The 16,344-nt window shown below is 43.1% G+C and overlaps 2 protein-coding genes across 11 annotated transcripts in view; one reads left to right on the forward strand and one right to left on the reverse strand.

Annotated features, from left to right (window-relative positions):
• The window catches only part of ALPK2 (alpha kinase 2), a 41,815-nt gene extending 32,597 nt beyond the window's left edge, over positions 1 to 9,218 (reverse strand). For 2 of the 7 annotated variants that reach the window (XM_021380126.1, XM_021380127.1), the window contains exon 1: positions 7,045 to 9,131. The gene's annotated coding sequence lies outside the window, so the exon portion shown is untranslated. Of the gene's footprint in view, positions 1 to 5,066; positions 5,289 to 7,044 lie in introns of all 7 variants that reach the window. The other 5 variants (XM_021380125.1, XM_021380122.1, XM_021380124.1 and 2 more) reach the window with 5 other exon arrangements.
• MALT1 (MALT1 paracaspase) overlaps positions 9,234 to 16,344 on the forward strand; it is a 32,161-nt gene continuing 25,050 nt past the window's right edge. For 3 of the 4 annotated variants that reach the window (XM_021380128.1, XM_021380130.1, XM_021380131.1), the window contains exons 1-3: positions 9,234 to 9,433; positions 10,786 to 10,952; positions 15,529 to 15,650. In XM_021380128.1, coding sequence (XP_021235803.1) covers positions 9,273 to 9,433; positions 10,786 to 10,952; positions 15,529 to 15,650 — 450 coding nt within the window. In that variant the 5' untranslated portion in view covers positions 9,234 to 9,272. The remainder of the gene's footprint in view (positions 9,434 to 10,785; positions 10,953 to 15,528; positions 15,651 to 16,344) is intronic. The other variant, XM_021380129.1, reaches the window with a different exon arrangement.

The following is a 16,344-nucleotide window of genomic DNA, read 5'->3' on the forward strand; positions in this document are numbered from 1 at the left end:
CAAAATAATATTCCATGAGGAAAATGGCCATAAATTATGCTTTTCCACCAAAGATGAAAATATTATTTATTTTTCTTTTTTTAATTTGGAGAGAAAATAGAAGATATTAGATATAACTCTAATTTCAATTATTTAATTTAAACAGAAACTGTAAAAAGAGCTGTTATTATGATACTCTCTCTGCTCTTCAAGAAAACTTGTCACAGAAAAGACAAAACAAAATTCACCAAGGAAAGACAAACTGGAGGCCATGACAATTCACCATCAGCAACTGGCTAATGACCTGAAAACGAGCTCAAATCAAAATTTAAAATTGACACTTTGTTACAGTTCCATACTGATTTTGAAAAACTTATTTGCAGTGAAATCTTGGTTTGATATTTCAATTTTAAATTTAAAAAAATGGATTTTTCAGTCTTATTTTCATTAAGATGTCAACTTTTTCTTTCCAGTTTGAGCCTTGTTTTGAAACTTTTTTGAATGTTAAATATTCGATTATTTATTCTAATTGAGACAAACATATTTTTGAAAGATTACCTTTTAATATGAGAAGAACAGTGTTTTAACTGCCCTTCATTTTCAATATCAGATGTTTTGCAGATGGTCTTGGACACAAAACTGCCCCTAATGATTTCCTAAGGAACTGTAGGTTTAGCTCATGTTGGCAAATGTTGGCAATGCTGGCAAAGTTTTTCTAAGTGACAAAAATATACAAATCTGGTTAAACAGTGGAAGTTAATTTTCCTCTCCTGTATCAGTCTTTCCCTACTTTAATTCATTATTAGGAAAAGGGATTTTATTCTTTTGAAGCAGTTTTACATTCACAGGGCTATTTCTAGAAAAAGATCACGTGTTTTATAAATTTAGGAGATGATTTTTGTCTTCCTGTTTGTTGCTTCTGGAGTCAATAAAAAAAAACTCCCTCTGATATCTCTCTGAAGTTTTTCCCTTGTTTTCTCCCTGCTCTCCATGTTATCTGTTCTTGGCAACTGGCCACACTCACTCCATCCTATCACTCAGGTGCACCTCCCCGTGCCATGCCCGCAGCACCTGCCCATGCCCACAGATTGCTTCCCCTCTTATCACAGGACACCAGTCCTTGTGCCAGAGACCATTCTGCATATGGACAATGGGCACCTGGTCTGTGTCTGTATCTCGCACACTACCGCAGTTCAATGACCGATGCAAACATGCTTTCGACAACAAGAACATTGCTTAGGTACACCAAAGCCTCCACGTGAGTATGACTGCATGCATCCTACAAATGCCCACTCTCACGCCCACCCAGCACAAAGGGCTGGAAAAGAAAATGCTGTCCCAGCCCACGCAGGGTTATCTTAACTCAACATATGGAAGGAATGGAACTGACAACCCTCAATTGTCTCATGTTAAGAAATACTCTTCCCCCCAGCTGGTATTTTGGCTTTCGTATTCCAGGTTGACACTGGGTCTGGGGTACCTGATAATTCAAGAAAAGTGGTCAGCTAAATAAACAATGGGTGCTTGTAACCTCCTTAAGACCGTATCTTTACTAAATTAGCTGCCACTGTTCACACATGCTGGGCGTCGCAACATGTGGCGAACCCCTTTCACTTAACCGGTCAAGGATTAAATTTGATTGCACTTCAGTGCACAAGCCTACAAACGTGCAAGTCCATCTGCAACAGGCATGTAGTTTTTTATTGGCCATTGTTATGACTAATATGAAATTTGTACTTGAATCATTATTTCCTACTGATTTTTTGGTCTGCTCTCCTTAGTTCACTTTGTTAATTAAGAATCCCATGACATATTCTTGAAGGCTCTGTGCATCAGCCAAGGGTATGATAATCTTAGTTTTCAGTTTCCAGAAAAATGAAACATTAAACCACTGGCCACAACTAAAAGGACAAACCTTGAAATGATGAAAAGTAAAAGCACTAAAATCAAAAGGAAACTAGAGGCGTATTCACGTCTATTTTTGTAAACTACATGCTTTTCAAGCCACAGCTCATGAACGTCCTGATTCCTGATGAGGTATTTGAGCAAAGCTTGATGACAGGTGAAGTGGAAACTCTCTCAGACACATCAGTTTTAGTCCAGCAGTTCAGGCAGTGCAGTTCAGAACAGATTTGTGCTCTTCAAGACTTCCTGTGCTGATTCCAAGGAAGGACTTCTGCACAGTTCTTCTCAATAAATCTCTGAAATTCCCAAGTTCTCGCTTTTTTCCCACCCTGTTTCTACCCCTTCTTCATAAGTTCTGTGTAAAAACAGAGACCCAGCAAGCAGATGATGAGATTTGACATGCAGATACACTTCCCAGGAGCAGCAATCTTCTGCACTGGCCATCTTATGTGAGTATAAATCACAGAATCATAGAATCACCAAGGTTGGAAAAGACCTCCAAGATCATCCAATCCAACCGTCCACCTATCACCAATATTTCCCACTAAACCATGTCCCTCAGTACAACATCTAAACATTCCTTGAACGCTTCCAGGGATGGTGACTCCACCACCTCCCTGGGCAGCTTGTTCCAGCACCTGACTGCTCTTTTGGAGAAGTTTTTCCCAGTGTGCAACCATGAACCTCCCCTGGTGGAACTTGAGGCCATTCCCTCTCGTCCTAACACTAATTACATGGGAGAAGAGGCCAACCTCCACCTCACCTCAACCTCCTTTCAGGTAGTTGTAGAGAGTGATGAGGTCTCTCTCCCCTGAGCCTCCTCTTCTCCAGGCTAAATAATCCCAGTTCTCTCAGTCACTCTCCATAACACCTGTGCTCCGGACTCCTCACAGCCCTGTTGCCCTTCTCTGAACAAGCTCCTGGGCCTCAAAGTCTTTCTTGTAGTGAGGGACCCAAACCTGAATGCAGTACTCAAGGTGTGGCCTCGTCAGTGCTGAGTACAGAGGGACGATCACTTCTCTGCTCCTGCTGGCAACACTATTTCTGATGAGTGAGTGTTAATGCTACACAACTTCATGGATGAATTCTGAGGTCCATACATGAAATGTAAGACTGAAATAATTGCAGAATTCCAATCAAAACATGTTGGATATGACTTTCAACGTTCTTACTTCTCTTAATGTTACAAAAACTAATTTAAATCAGACAGATCTGATGAAAGAGTTAAGTTTCACAGTCAGGGCTGACAGAAGATGTGGGGAGCAGAGGGAGATTCTCCCATACCGGGATCAAAATCTTTGTTGATTTTTTTGTTTGTTTATTTGGATTTTTTGATAGGAGCTTACAGTTAGAAAGAGATTGCTATGCCGAATGTCATCACTGGCTAGAAGACAAAACTACATTATCCTAAATGATCATGGAGAAAGACTTGAATATACAGGAAGCACAATATTTGTCCTGCTTACATATCTGTGAGGAAAATGTCAATACGTGTTTGCCTACTCTGTTAACACTTCTCTATCAGACAGATCATGTTTAGAAAGTCAGTAACTTATCTGCTTCACTGTTTATCCTGAGATACTTCGGCTGAAAGAACAAATTCCCCAAATGCCAGCAGTTTTCTAATATTACCTCCACTCTGGAGGCTAAAGTCTGGGATCTGGACTTGCCCATTCAAAAAACAATCCCCTAGACCATTCAGTTAAACTTTATGCACCAGCAGCTCCTTCTCCATGCCATACAATACCCATATACATACATCCCTTTTTAAAGATGTTCTCTTGACAGGTAGCTTACCACAAAGAAACCTGGCTGGTCTAACCTGACTTCACAGAAGATAAATGTGAAAGAACTCCAAAAAATCGCACAAATAACCACAAAACTTTCCTTTATGACAAGTAGAAGTGGTCATATACTACACAGATCCAATCAGTAATCTAGTTGGTGTGGAGAGTAAGATTTTATAAAAAAAGTAAGGAGGACACAGCATCAGGCCTGCTTGGCTCAGGCACAGAACAAGCACGCAGGACGTAAAGAAGTTCTGCCCCAGCCTGGCCATGCTCTCAGTCTGTGTGACCCAGGGACAAATACTGTGTGCAATACCGAGGAAAACAAAGGTACTTTCATCTAGATGCAAACAGGAAAGCTTGGGGTGAGGAGCTGGCCACAAGAAGGCTTGTTTGTGTAATTATTGATTCCTATGGAACTTGGGGAAACAGGACTTTATATGCATTTTGGTCAGTAGATCGGATTGAACTGTTTAAAGAATAGGAATTACATACCATTGTAACAGTGATTCCTAGGATGCATAGGTAAAAAATGAAGGAATAACATAAACAGTTACTGCAATAGCTTGCAATATAGCAAATAAATTGCAGCAGTGAAAGCAACATAAAATGGAACTTCACTGTTTACAAAGCTTTCACTTTAATGACCCTGACTCCTGGGCTGATTACTATTTTATCACTGTGACTCTTGATTTGCAGGGATAGAAAGAATGCACAGGCCTAATCTGTCAAGTAACCTTACATGTCCTTTCCACAATTATGGCACCATACAAACAGTACCCAAGCTGCCATCCAGCCATCTGTGAAATCCAAGTCTTTTGCTCAAATGCAGACATGTTCAAAGGTTAATGCCCCTCACTACAAGAAAGACACCGAGGTCCTGGACTGTATCCAGACAAGTGCAACGATGCTCTGCAGGATCTGGGGCACAAGTCTTATGAGGAACAGCTGAGGAAACTGGGATATTTTAATCTGGAGAAGAGGAGGCTCAGGGGAGACCTCATCGCTCTTTACAACTACCTGAAAGGAGGTTGTGGTGAGGTGGGAGTTTGGCCTCTTCTCCTGTGTAAGCAGCAATAGGATGAGAGGGAATGTCTTCACATAGCAGCAAGGGAGGTTCATGGTTGGACATCAGGAGAAATTTATTCTCTGAAAGAGAGGTCAGGCGCTGGAATGGGCTGCCCAGGGAGGTGGTGGAGTCACCGTCCCTGGAGGTGTTCAAGGAATGTTTATATGTTGTATTCATAGTGAGAATAGTGAGAACTGTTGGTGGTATGTGGACGGTTGGACTGGATGATCTTGGAGGTCTTTTCCAAACTTGGTGATTCTATGATTCTATGACAATTCACTCTACACTCTCCCTGGAAAAAAATTATTAAATATGTCATAACTTACTTGCAAAGAGTCTGCATGCAATTTGTACAGCTATAACATTCCTCTAACACACAAAATTCCTTCTGCTCCCAGACTGACAAATCTTTTGCATTTAGGAATACATGCAGTTTTTCTCTTCCGCATCCAGGCTGCCTCTCAACAGAGGTTTTTCACTTCGTAGTAAATCCTCTAAATTTAGCTTTTTTCTCTTCACTAAACAAAATGAAACAAAACACAGTTTTCCTGTTGAAGAAAAGAGGTACAATGGAAACAGACATTACATTCCAATTTAGATTTTTATTCATGAGGTATTTCTGTACGGAAATTCACACAATAAATTTGTATTTATGATACTTTCTTTGGAAATTTGTATTTTTGGAAACTCCCTTTTCCAAAAAGTTTGCCATGCATGCTTTTCACTATTTAAATGCTTATTCTCAAGTTCTTTTTAAAAACTTTTCATATAGCATAAGTCAAATCTTTCACTGAAAGTTTCTTTTGAAAGTTTCACCAATGTCAGCATGTTTCTGAGTCATTTTTCAGTGCATCCATCAGTACTGATGGAACCAAATTCCACATGAAATTCCTGATCCACTTTCCTCTTCCCCTGGGTGACAGAAGCTTCCCAAAGTGATTTTGCAACACAGCTATAAAGACACTTTCCAAAAAAGTTGTTGCTTTCTAAAAATGCTGTGGTCATGCCCACATTCTTCAATGTTGCTAACTTTCAAAAGTTAAAATTTCCAAGATGACAAAAACTGCAGTTCTAAAATTTAATTATAACTTGGCATATTAGGATGGTAAGCATTCACAGAGCTGTTTGCTCACTGCTCAGTCTAATATTTGATGGAGTAACAGTGGGGAACATGCACACAAGGATTTACAATCACTGTGTTCTGTATCTCCTAGTACTGAAATTCTGACTCAGTTCTGACTAGAATCTCTAATGATGAAATACAAATAACAACAATAATTATGTTATCCTTTTAAAAATACCTCAAGACACTGTGATTAGATCAAATATTTAGAGCAGCGTGCCTGTCAAAACGCCTACAGTGTCGGTCGGAAATCAAACTAGCAAGATACTGCACAGTCTGAACCAATTATTGCACATCTATTCTATTGACAAGCTCTGGATGAGAAAAACATCGGTGAAGTTTTGCTTGTTCAGAAACCAGGTGCCTGGAAAACGTGCCCTTGGCAAATACACTGTAATACAGCATGCTTCTTTAACTTCTGACATGAGAGATGTTTTGAAAACTTCTTACAGTAGTGCACTACCCATTGTAAACAGCACCACAGCATAAAGAAAACACCACAGCTATAATTCCTTGGCAAAACATAAGAAGAACGAGCAACTACTCTGTGTATGTCTAACGAAGAGCTTAATATAGAGTAATTAAAAAAAGCAATCACAGCACAGCTCTTAACACTGATCTGTCTTAATCTATTTTTAACATTTGTCAAGCATCTGACACTGTCAGCATGAGCAATTTGTGCATGCTACCAAGTGACCAGATTTTTCTGAGGAATGGAGGAAATTTTTAACTAGTGAGCAGTAGGCCATGCAGTATGTATTTAGAAAGACTAAAATGCATATTTCTGGACACCCACTACCACATAGACGTTCTTCAGAGAAGGAAGTTGCCTCGTGTAAGGCTTTTGCAATTTTGTTTCTCCTGCTGAAGCTTAATGGAAATATCACCAGAGTGTAATTTCAGAAACATTTAGCAGAATTTTACATGCAACACGTTATCAAACATGTTATCAAAACCAAGTGTTGCAAAAAAGAAAAAAAAACCAACCAACTCATACTAAATCACTGTGTTTGTGTAGAGCATTAAGAATAAAGTAACTTGCTCTTCACTTGTTTATCTTTTATGATTACTTCTCTGTTTTCTACAATAATTTTTCTATTTGCACACAGGGGGAAAAAAGTTACCACGTCATTCTAAAACTACAAGCAATTTGACCTCTCAAACCACAAACATGCACTTACCCTTGTGTGCTCTCTTCGGGTCTCAGCAGCGGACCAGGTCTGCGGTTTGACTCTGCACTACAAGATAAAAGACATTTTGCTCATGCATTTTGTTTCCGAGCTGAGAAGCCAGACGAAAGCTTCAGTGTTGCTTTGCTAGCGTGACCTTAGCATAGCGAGTCTGATCACTGCAGTTTGTCTGTTAGGAGAGACTATTTCATTACACGTAGCAGATGGCTCTTCCTGGGAAAACCTCTGCCAGAGGCAGAGCGCGAGCTGGCAGCAAGGAGGGCAGATCCTGCTTCACAGAGGGTGACTAACATTTCCTTGTGGCCCTGGGAGAGAGGAAGTGTTGGCCTTAGGTTTTCATAATAAGGCTCTGGGCTCACTTTTAAAACACTTCAGAGTACTTAACTGCTTTGCTAGGCATGGCTGAAATTTCTGACCTGCCTAAAGTTGAGCAAGCAAAAATTCTGTAAAACACTGAGAAAATCTGAACAACTACCCCCAACAGATAGGCTGAGGGAGCCAAAGTGAACACCGAACTTTTAAAATTAATACACACCCACAAAAAAATCACCTAACAATTCACATTTCTCAAAGGCAATGATTATCTAATGCATACCTAAATGAATTGTGAAGTAAAAAAAGTGATCCCATGCCAAGAAGCCAGTGCTCATATATGAGGAATGCATATGAATTGCTCACGGGGCTCTGAAGTCAAGGAGTGCAGAAAAGTCTGAACAACCAGTTCAGTGCCATGTTCCTTCCTGACTGTTTTGCTGAGAGCGCAGCTGAAATGCTGACTGCTGAACACAACTGCTGAACACTTCTCATTCCCAGTGCCCTCCAGAATGGGGGGCCAGAAAACTGTCCAGCAAAATCCAGAGCACATACAGACACCCTCCTCCAGAGAGCAGCAGGGATATCCGTGATTTATTTCATTATTTCGTGGTCCAATAGTCAAAATAATCCCCAAAGAAATGAGTGACCAGGATTTGGGACCGTCTTCCAGCTGAGGTAATTGAACTGCTTGTCACCATGTTGGAGATGCACAGCAAGGATAGTGTGCAGCCTGGGGTGGGTGGGAGGCACCTGCCCAGTGCAGGTGTGGACACACACATGTCATCAGTGAGCAAAATTCACTGTCCTACCTGTATCCATGTAGCATACATACTGTTTTTTGCATCTAACTTGGGAGAAACACTTGGTTAACTCTACAGGATGACAGCACTCAGTGCAGTTCCATGTCCAGCTACACAGCTTGGTCCTCGAAGGTGCTGGGCCTCTGAAGCCCATGGCAGATGCTCACTGTCACCTGCTCTGCAGTGTGTTCTGGCTTAGACTGGGCAGGAGGGACAGCAAGCTCATGGGCCTGCTCCCAGCACTGTGTCTGGGTGCCACATGGGCACGTAGTGTAGGAATAGGGGCAGTCACATTTGGATGGAATCACAGAATGGCTTGGCGTGGAAAGGACCTCAAAGACCACCTAGTTCCCACCCTTGCCGTGGGCAGGGATGCTGGCCACCAGATCAAGCACTGCATCAGGCTGCCCAGGGCCCACCCCGCCTGGCTGCAAACACCTCCGAGGATGGGACATCCACAGCCCCTCTGGGCAGCAGTGCCAGTGCCTCACCGTTCTCTCTATGAAAAACTTCCCCTAACATCTACTCCAAATCTCCCCTCCTTCTCTTGTCTACCACCATCTACCCGTGTGAAAAGTTGCTTTCTCTCCTGCTTGTAACCTCCCCTCAGGTCCTGGAAGGTCGCAGCGAGGTCTCCCTGCAGCCCTCCCTTCTGCAGGCTGAGCCCTCGCTCCCTCAGGCCGCCTCCACCCAGCCCTCTGCGCGTCCTCGTGGCTCTCCTCTGGACTCTCTTGGCCACCGACCCACGCTTAACCACTGCGTAAAACGTAGCCTCGAAGGAACTTTCAGTCCACTCTGAGCAACGCGTAGCCCCGTGGCGATGCTGATTCCCCTCAGACCACGGCCGCCCTCATCCCGCAGGGCTGCAGCGGCCTCCACAGGCTCCGCCACCCCGGCCCGGCTGCGGGCAGAGCGGCTGTGATCAAAGGAGCCGTCGCGGCCCGGGCCGCACCTCGGCTCCAGCGTCGCCCGTCCGCCCCTCACAACGGCGGCTCCGGACCCGAGCCCGGTACCCCCCGCGCTCCCGTGCGGCTGCGCCGGCCGCGTCCTTCCGGGCGGGAGCACCGCCCCGGGCGGGCCGTGGCTGGCGGCGGCAGCGGGGCGATGTCGGAGCCGCCGCGCAGCCCGCCGGGTTCCATGCCCCTCAGCCGCCTGGCAGAGCCGCTGCTGCGGAGGCTGAGCGAGCTGCTGGACCGCGCGGCGCCCGGCAAGGGCTGGCGGGAGCTGGCGCAGCGCGCGGGGAGCCGCGGCCGCGTCCGGCTGAGGTGAGGGGCGGCGGGGAGCCCCGGCGCGGACGGACCGCGCGTGTTGGAGGGGCGAGGGTGAGGCCGCGGCCTCGCGAAGGGAGCAGGGAGGGGCAGGTGCGGAGCCGGGTGCCGGCCCGGGGCCTCCTGGGCCAACCCGGGTTGCGGCCCCGTTGCCGGCCTGCTGAGCGCGGCACGGGGAGCGCCGGGTGGCCTTCCCTGCGCCGGCCCTGTGCGGTTAACTTCTTCAGCTTCTCCTTCCTAGGTCGCTTTCTGTACATCGCTTCCTGCTCACTTTGCTCTCTGTGCCTTCAACAGGTCTTGCCTTAGGGAGCGTTGTCCGAAAGGCAAGGCGCTGCGAGAGCGGGGCTGGGCGTGCTGAGCGGGCATGGCCCCTCTCTGACGGCAGTGGCTGTTAACGTGGGGAAACAGAGACTGAGGTCCGCACTGTGGTTCCTTTGTAGGGCCTATGGCTGTAATTCTTTACCTGTATTATCCACTCAAATGCAGTGACGTTCTGCGTGATAAGTGTAAGCATCTTTCCTGCCGCTTTGTGTGGCACTGTGAGTTAATAAGCATGGATGGATCCACAGCTCTACCCACGCCCTTGCTGTCGGTGTTAGTTTAATCTGCTGTGATTGAAAGCACGTGAAGCTTTAAAGCTGAAGCTTAGAAGTGTGAAAGTTTACACCTGGAGACACTCAGAGGGTGGTCATGCACTGGAACAGGTTGCCCAAGGAGGTTGTGGATGCCCCGTCCCTGCAGGCATTCAAGGCCAGGCTGGACGTGGCTCTGGGCAGCCTGGTCTAGTGGTTGGCGACCCTGCACTCAGCAGGGGGGTTGAGACTCGAGGTCTTCGAGGTCCTTTTCAACCCAGGCCATTCTATTGTTCTATGATTCTATAATAAATGCACTGGAACTGTTAGGAGGCTGCAGCAGTCAGTGCTCTAGCAGCTGCTCTGGGCATCTCAGCCTTTCTGGGCTTTCCATGTAGACTATGACTCAGTCCTTTCTGTTCCTGAACCAGGCAGGTGAGAATGAAAGGTGCTGCACTTGTTTTTCTACTGAGACGTTGAAATGTGAGAACTAGAAGATTTCTCAGTAAATTTGGTAGCAATTGTTAGTTCAAGCATCTCTTGTTTCCAGAGCGTGCGGTTCATTAATACTTATTTCTGTCTGTGGGAGCATTGCTTTATAATGTCTGGACTCCTGAAACTTGAAGGAAATACTATAAATTTGTTCAAATCAGATGAGATATTCCCTTCTCTCTGTTTTTTCTTTTTTAATCAAAACTGTTTTTTTAACTCATCTCCATTTTTCAGAAAGAATATTAAGAAGTTCTATGCCGTGTCCTATGTCTTTTTATTTTGCAGCCCCCTGGAGTTAGAACAGTGTTCCCTCAAAGTGCTGGAGCCAGAAGGAAGCCCAAGCTGGAGCCTCTTGAAGCTGCTGGGTGACAGGGGCTGCACAGTAGTGGAGCTGGTGGAGTTCTTGCAGGCCTTGGAGCACACAGAGGCTCTCCAGTGTCTCAGCTATTCAGGTCAGCTCTGGTTTGTACTTCCACTGCGTTGGAAGTACACTGCAACCATGCGTTTTGCACTGGAAGTACTGAAGTATTTATTTCTACAGTAAAAGCATTGTTAGCGTTTGAATTCTAGTAAATGGTATTCGTTTATATGATTCTGAGATTAAAAGTAGGTCAAGTAGATAAGCAGGCTTAATGCAGTATTGTTGTAGGCTTGGACTTGGCTGCATATATATGACAGGTGCTGTTGTTCTTTCTGCTAACTTGTGTTCTGTATTCAGCTCTGCCTTTGGGAGGTGTTTATAGAACAGAAGTAGTTGGGTTAGAAAGACCAGTAGCTTTGCCAGCCATTTGTTCAGGCTACAGGTTTTGTGAACTGCATTTCATAGCTTACCCTAATTGAAAGGGAAGGGTTCAATTAGCACCAGTTCTAGTGCACCTTGAATCCATTCCAGGTTGCTAATTGGACAGCAAAACAAACAAAGTAGCAAAGAACTAGGTTATTTTCTGCTGTCTAAGGCATTCAGCTTGCTTCTTCATAAAAAGTTTAGAAGTGTGGGCAGTGCAAGGGCGTGCACAGTAGGAATGCAGACCAAATTCTTCTTGTTCTGGTTCAAGACTGTGCACCTTTTTTATGTCCTCCCTCAGGATATGGTAAAATTCAATTGCTAGGGTGTTACAAAAGCTTCCTTTGAAAATAGGGAGTAGGAATGAGAATGAAACTAGCAAGCTGTCTGATATACTGATAGCTGTTCTTTTCTTTGGATAGCCTGAAAAAAGAAGCCATGGACTTAGAATTATTGTTAAAACAACGGTGGAGTTTTTCAGATAAAGTACTATAGCAGTGGTTTGCTGCCATTTCATCCAGTTAAGGCATCTGCTTTGTACTAAACTAGGAGCAGCAGATTTTTTGAGCAAAGTGTGATTGAGCTATGGGATAATTTTGTGCACCTGAAGTATACCACAGTAGGCTTGGCAGGGAGGAGGGGACTCAGTGTCATATAATTGAGGCTGGACTGTGCTTCTGAGAGGCAAGAGTTTGTTTGTAGGGATGTGCAGCAGTAGTATGCTGTGTTGTTTATGGTGGTTGATGGAGGAGAACTGAAAGCAAAGAATATTACTGACTCAGGCTTGTACTAAACCATCCCTGCACTGAGCCAAAACATTGTGCTTGCTTGACCTGTAATCTCCTTGAGTATTGCCATGATTGAGTTTGCAGACCTTTATGTAACTGTCTGTCATGTCATATTCTGGCTGTTAGTGCATAGATAGCTAAGGTACCTTGTGTGGAGGAGAACAAGCCAACAAGGAAACTTCTGCCAAATCCTCTTTGAAAGGCAGAGATTGTCTATCTTGCTGTTAGTTAATCTCTGTGAGGTATGATGGAATGAGCTACGTCTGCTGTAAGGAGGGCTAGATAGCTTAGAGAGAGAGAGAGAAGATGAAACCAGGAGAAAGCAAAGCAGAAGGCATTTGAAGAAAATTTATTTCAAAGACTTTTTGAACTATTCAAAAAGAGGTAGTAGTAGTAGTTACAGTTAGAGTGAGTTTATTTAAATATTCAGGGTGTGATACACTTGAAATCAAAGTACGTGTTCATAACTGCTCATTTGTTCTAGTAAACAAAAAGAAAGCTTGAATGTTGCTTTAGGGTGGGATTGTTTAATAAAGACCTTTATGGTTGTCATACTGGTTTTTAGACCATTTTCTAGCAGGTTAGTTTATGCAGTTAAAGACCCAAGCTTTTGTGAGCTTTTGAGTACACTGTTGTAATACTGATCTGTTGGTGATGGTACTTCAGTGCCTTTATGGCACAGATGTATTGTTATAAGCTGAGAAGTTGTTTTGCAGCTACAAAAAGACCTCAGAGAATCACAGGCTCCAACAATCAAGACCCAGAACTTACTTGCTTAGTCTCTCTGAGTTTACAGACTTGTCTGCTGCATTGTATTAACACTAGAAAATGTTCTTCTTCTTAACACAGAAAATTGTAGTAACTTTTAAATTCTTTTTGTTGTTGAGCAAACCACAGCATCCTATTCCTTGGGTCATCTCTGTCCTTTCCCTTTATTTGGTTTCTAAACTTGTGGAAAATTCACGAAATTATAAGAGTTTTTTCCCAGTCTCAAAAGGAAAAAGGCATAATATGCAATTTGTGTTACTAATGTCTAGTCTTTGTGTGCTGTGGTGATTGAAAGGAGAGCAAAGAGATATTTCCCCTCTCCAAACTGACCTCTCTCTGCAGTGGTTTAATCACTTCAGCCTGAATGTGAATAATTGAGACAGAGTTTCCAGAAATGATTGAAAATGCTTACCAACGCCTAAGCTAAGAACATAACAGTTGGATTGTAGTTAATGTTTTGAGTACCTAATTTGCACTGCATGTTGCAAGGTCTGGTCAGCTTGCCATCGTTGAGAGTACAGCCTGAGCTTCTTGTAGTCTAAGGAAAACTGAAGAAGTGCCAGTGTATCTTCATTATCATTCAGAAAATTGAGTCAGAAGGTTTTCTTTTTAAGCCACTACATTTTTTAGTGTTCGCAGGAAGTAGCTATATAATACTGGATGAATGGCAGGAAAATAAATGAAACAGTGAAGAAGTTATGAGTCAGTTTTCTTAGAACTTGGTTGTAACACCTCCAAGGAGTACAAGATGCTGATCTTCCAGATGATTTGTTTTTCTCAACTACTTTTTCAAGAGGTGTCTGTGATGCAAATCAGGAAAGATTATAAAGAATAAAAGTGCAAATCTTCTGTCCCTTGAACTGACATTATAAACTTCCTGTTTGCCTTGTTTGACGTTGGTGATTGTGATACTCAAAGCTATTTAAAATGTTCCCTTTAACTCAGAAAAACAGCAGAGGAAGTATTAAATGAGAAATTTGAAATATCAGTCTCCAGAGCAAGGCTCTAGGAGGAAGTTGTTTTAGGAGAAGGTAGGCAAGGAATTTTCAAGTCCAGTACCTAGGCTGGAATAGCTTCCAGTGTGGTCAGCTGTTTCAGAATCAGGTTTTGTATGGAGGAAGCTAACAGAGCACACTTCTCTGCTAGACAAGGACCACATGATTTCCATACACCATAATCTCTGTTTCAGTCTGTTGACCACGTGTGTTTCTGCTTTAGTTTTAACCTGTTGATCAAATTGATATGGTTTCTTCCTCAAGCACTTTCTTTTAGGACAAACTTCTGATGTGTGACTAAACCGTTAAATGGGAGAGCTGGGGGAAGCAGAGAAAACTCCTGGCGTAGTGCAGTAAGAAGGCTCGGAGCAAATTACAGTCCTGAACTGGGATGTTTGTGATCTCTTTCGAGCTATTTTTGCATGCAGTTTCTGTTTACTTCGCATTATTCTGTAAGGTTATTCGCCCAGTAAACTGGAATGCTGCCACTGTGCCGGGCTACGCTTTCAGCTTCTGCAAAGCACATTCATTAAATGATAATGAAGAAACCTGCTTTCTCCCAAAATAGGGAAAGAGACCAACTCTAAACAAAATGAAATCTAGTATGAATACCTATTTTGTGTGTGATTCTTAATTCCAGAGAGTAATGAGAAGGTACTGAAGTGGTTTTGTATCATTCACTATTTCCGTGTTTTCCTATAACCGGTGTTGCAGCAACTCATCACTAGCATGTGCTATTACTTACGGTCCCACTGTGTTTGCTACATGCATGCACCATCCATAATAAGGAAGAAAAATCATTAGACTGAAGCATTGTCACCTCGGCACTGCTGAACACCTTGCCCAGAGGTGCACACATTCTTTGTCAGCACCCTGAGGTTAAGCTTTCTGTTCTGCAGATGACTTTTCTTTCTCCCCCCTCCCCCTTCTTCTTCCTATGACCTTGGTTATAACAGCAGATCTGTTGTGGGGGTTGTGCTGTAATTAGATCTCTGTACTGGTCTAGGTTAAGAAAACAACTGGATCATATCAGACTGCTATCAGAATTTCACTCACACTATTTCCTGGCAGTTAAAATCTGAAGTGGAAAATTTTACCTTGCACATTGGTAAAAAGAAAACCCCCGCCCTGTGCTCTGCAGGAGCTAAAGCCATAAAGGAAACTGATGTTGTCTAATAAGTTGCATGAGCAATAGTTGAAAAACACGGTATGTTGTAGTTCAACCAGCTCTTACTGTTTTGAACCCTCCCTCAGGCTGTGCCTTCTCTCATAGCTGAAGCTCAACAAGTTAAATTATTAGGAGTGAGCAAGCTCCAAAACGTATGTTGTGGGAATACCCTTCCCAGAAAGAATACGTAATGCCACTGAAAGTGCTGTTTGCTTTAAGTAAGAGATAATGAGGTATTTTGAAATTAAAACGCTTTGGGGCGAGGGGCTGGACTGATCTCCAGAGATCCCTTCTAACCCCCGTGGTTCTGTGGTTCAAGCATGGATTTGTGTAATGAAAGACAATTTTGGATGTCTTAAAGTTATCTGACTAAATGAAACTGTCTATATGCACAGAGAACCCAGATTATTTTCAAGTATATTTAATGACAGAAACTTTCTTTGCTTAGAGGACAATTTAAATGTAAATTTAAATTTCGAGTTGTATTTCTTAATAACTTTCCTACATGTAAATTCTCTTTTAAAGGCATAAAGATTGTTGTACAGCCAGACTCTCAAGCAGTGCTCTGTGGCCAGGTTGTCAAGCTGTGCTGCTGGGCATCAGGACACCCATTTGTGCATTACCAGTGGTTCAAGCAGAAAGAAGAGGTAATAGTTGATAGAGAATACATGTGCATATACGTACATATTTTTTTTAATTTGTGGAAATCAGTAAGTAACAATTCCACAGACTAATCTGTGATACTTCTAGTGCTGAATTGGATTTTCTCTCCAAAATTTTTTTTGAAGGGCTAATGAGCTCAATTACATAAAGAAAAGTTTGCTTCATCTACTAATAGAAATGTAAGTTGAATAACTGCTCCATGGTGACCCTGACAGCGTGCTAAAACAGTGAGGTAGTTCAGTGTGTTCGAAGCCCTCTCTCCTTGGATACTAATCTTGGAAACTGCAAGTTCATTTGTCTAAGCCTACCATGAAGTTTCACACAAGCTACTCAGAAACTGCCACGCTGCAAAAATGCCAGTCACCATTGGTTTTAGACAGATGAAAACTGGTTCATAAGACTGAACAATTGAAGACCTGACCTCAGTGGTGTTAGAGACTTCTTCAGTGAAATGCTGGAATGTATGTGAGCCTGTATCTGTAGCGTTCACGTGGCAGCGCTTTTGCCCATGTTTCTTGTCTGGTTATCTTCCTACTGTGACTAATTTCAGGAAGAGTTTTTCGACCAGCTTAAAAACTCAGCTGTCTTAAATAGAGGCATACGAATCATTCCTGGAAGAAAATCTGTCTCTAAGCTACTAAGTATATGGAACAAAACTTTCTCATCCAAAAATTTTTA

Source organism: Numida meleagris, chromosome Z (assembly GCF_002078875.1).
Source record: "Numida meleagris isolate 19003 breed g44 Domestic line chromosome Z, NumMel1.0, whole genome shotgun sequence".
Lineage (NCBI taxonomy): Eukaryota > Metazoa > Chordata > Aves > Galliformes > Numididae > Numida > Numida meleagris.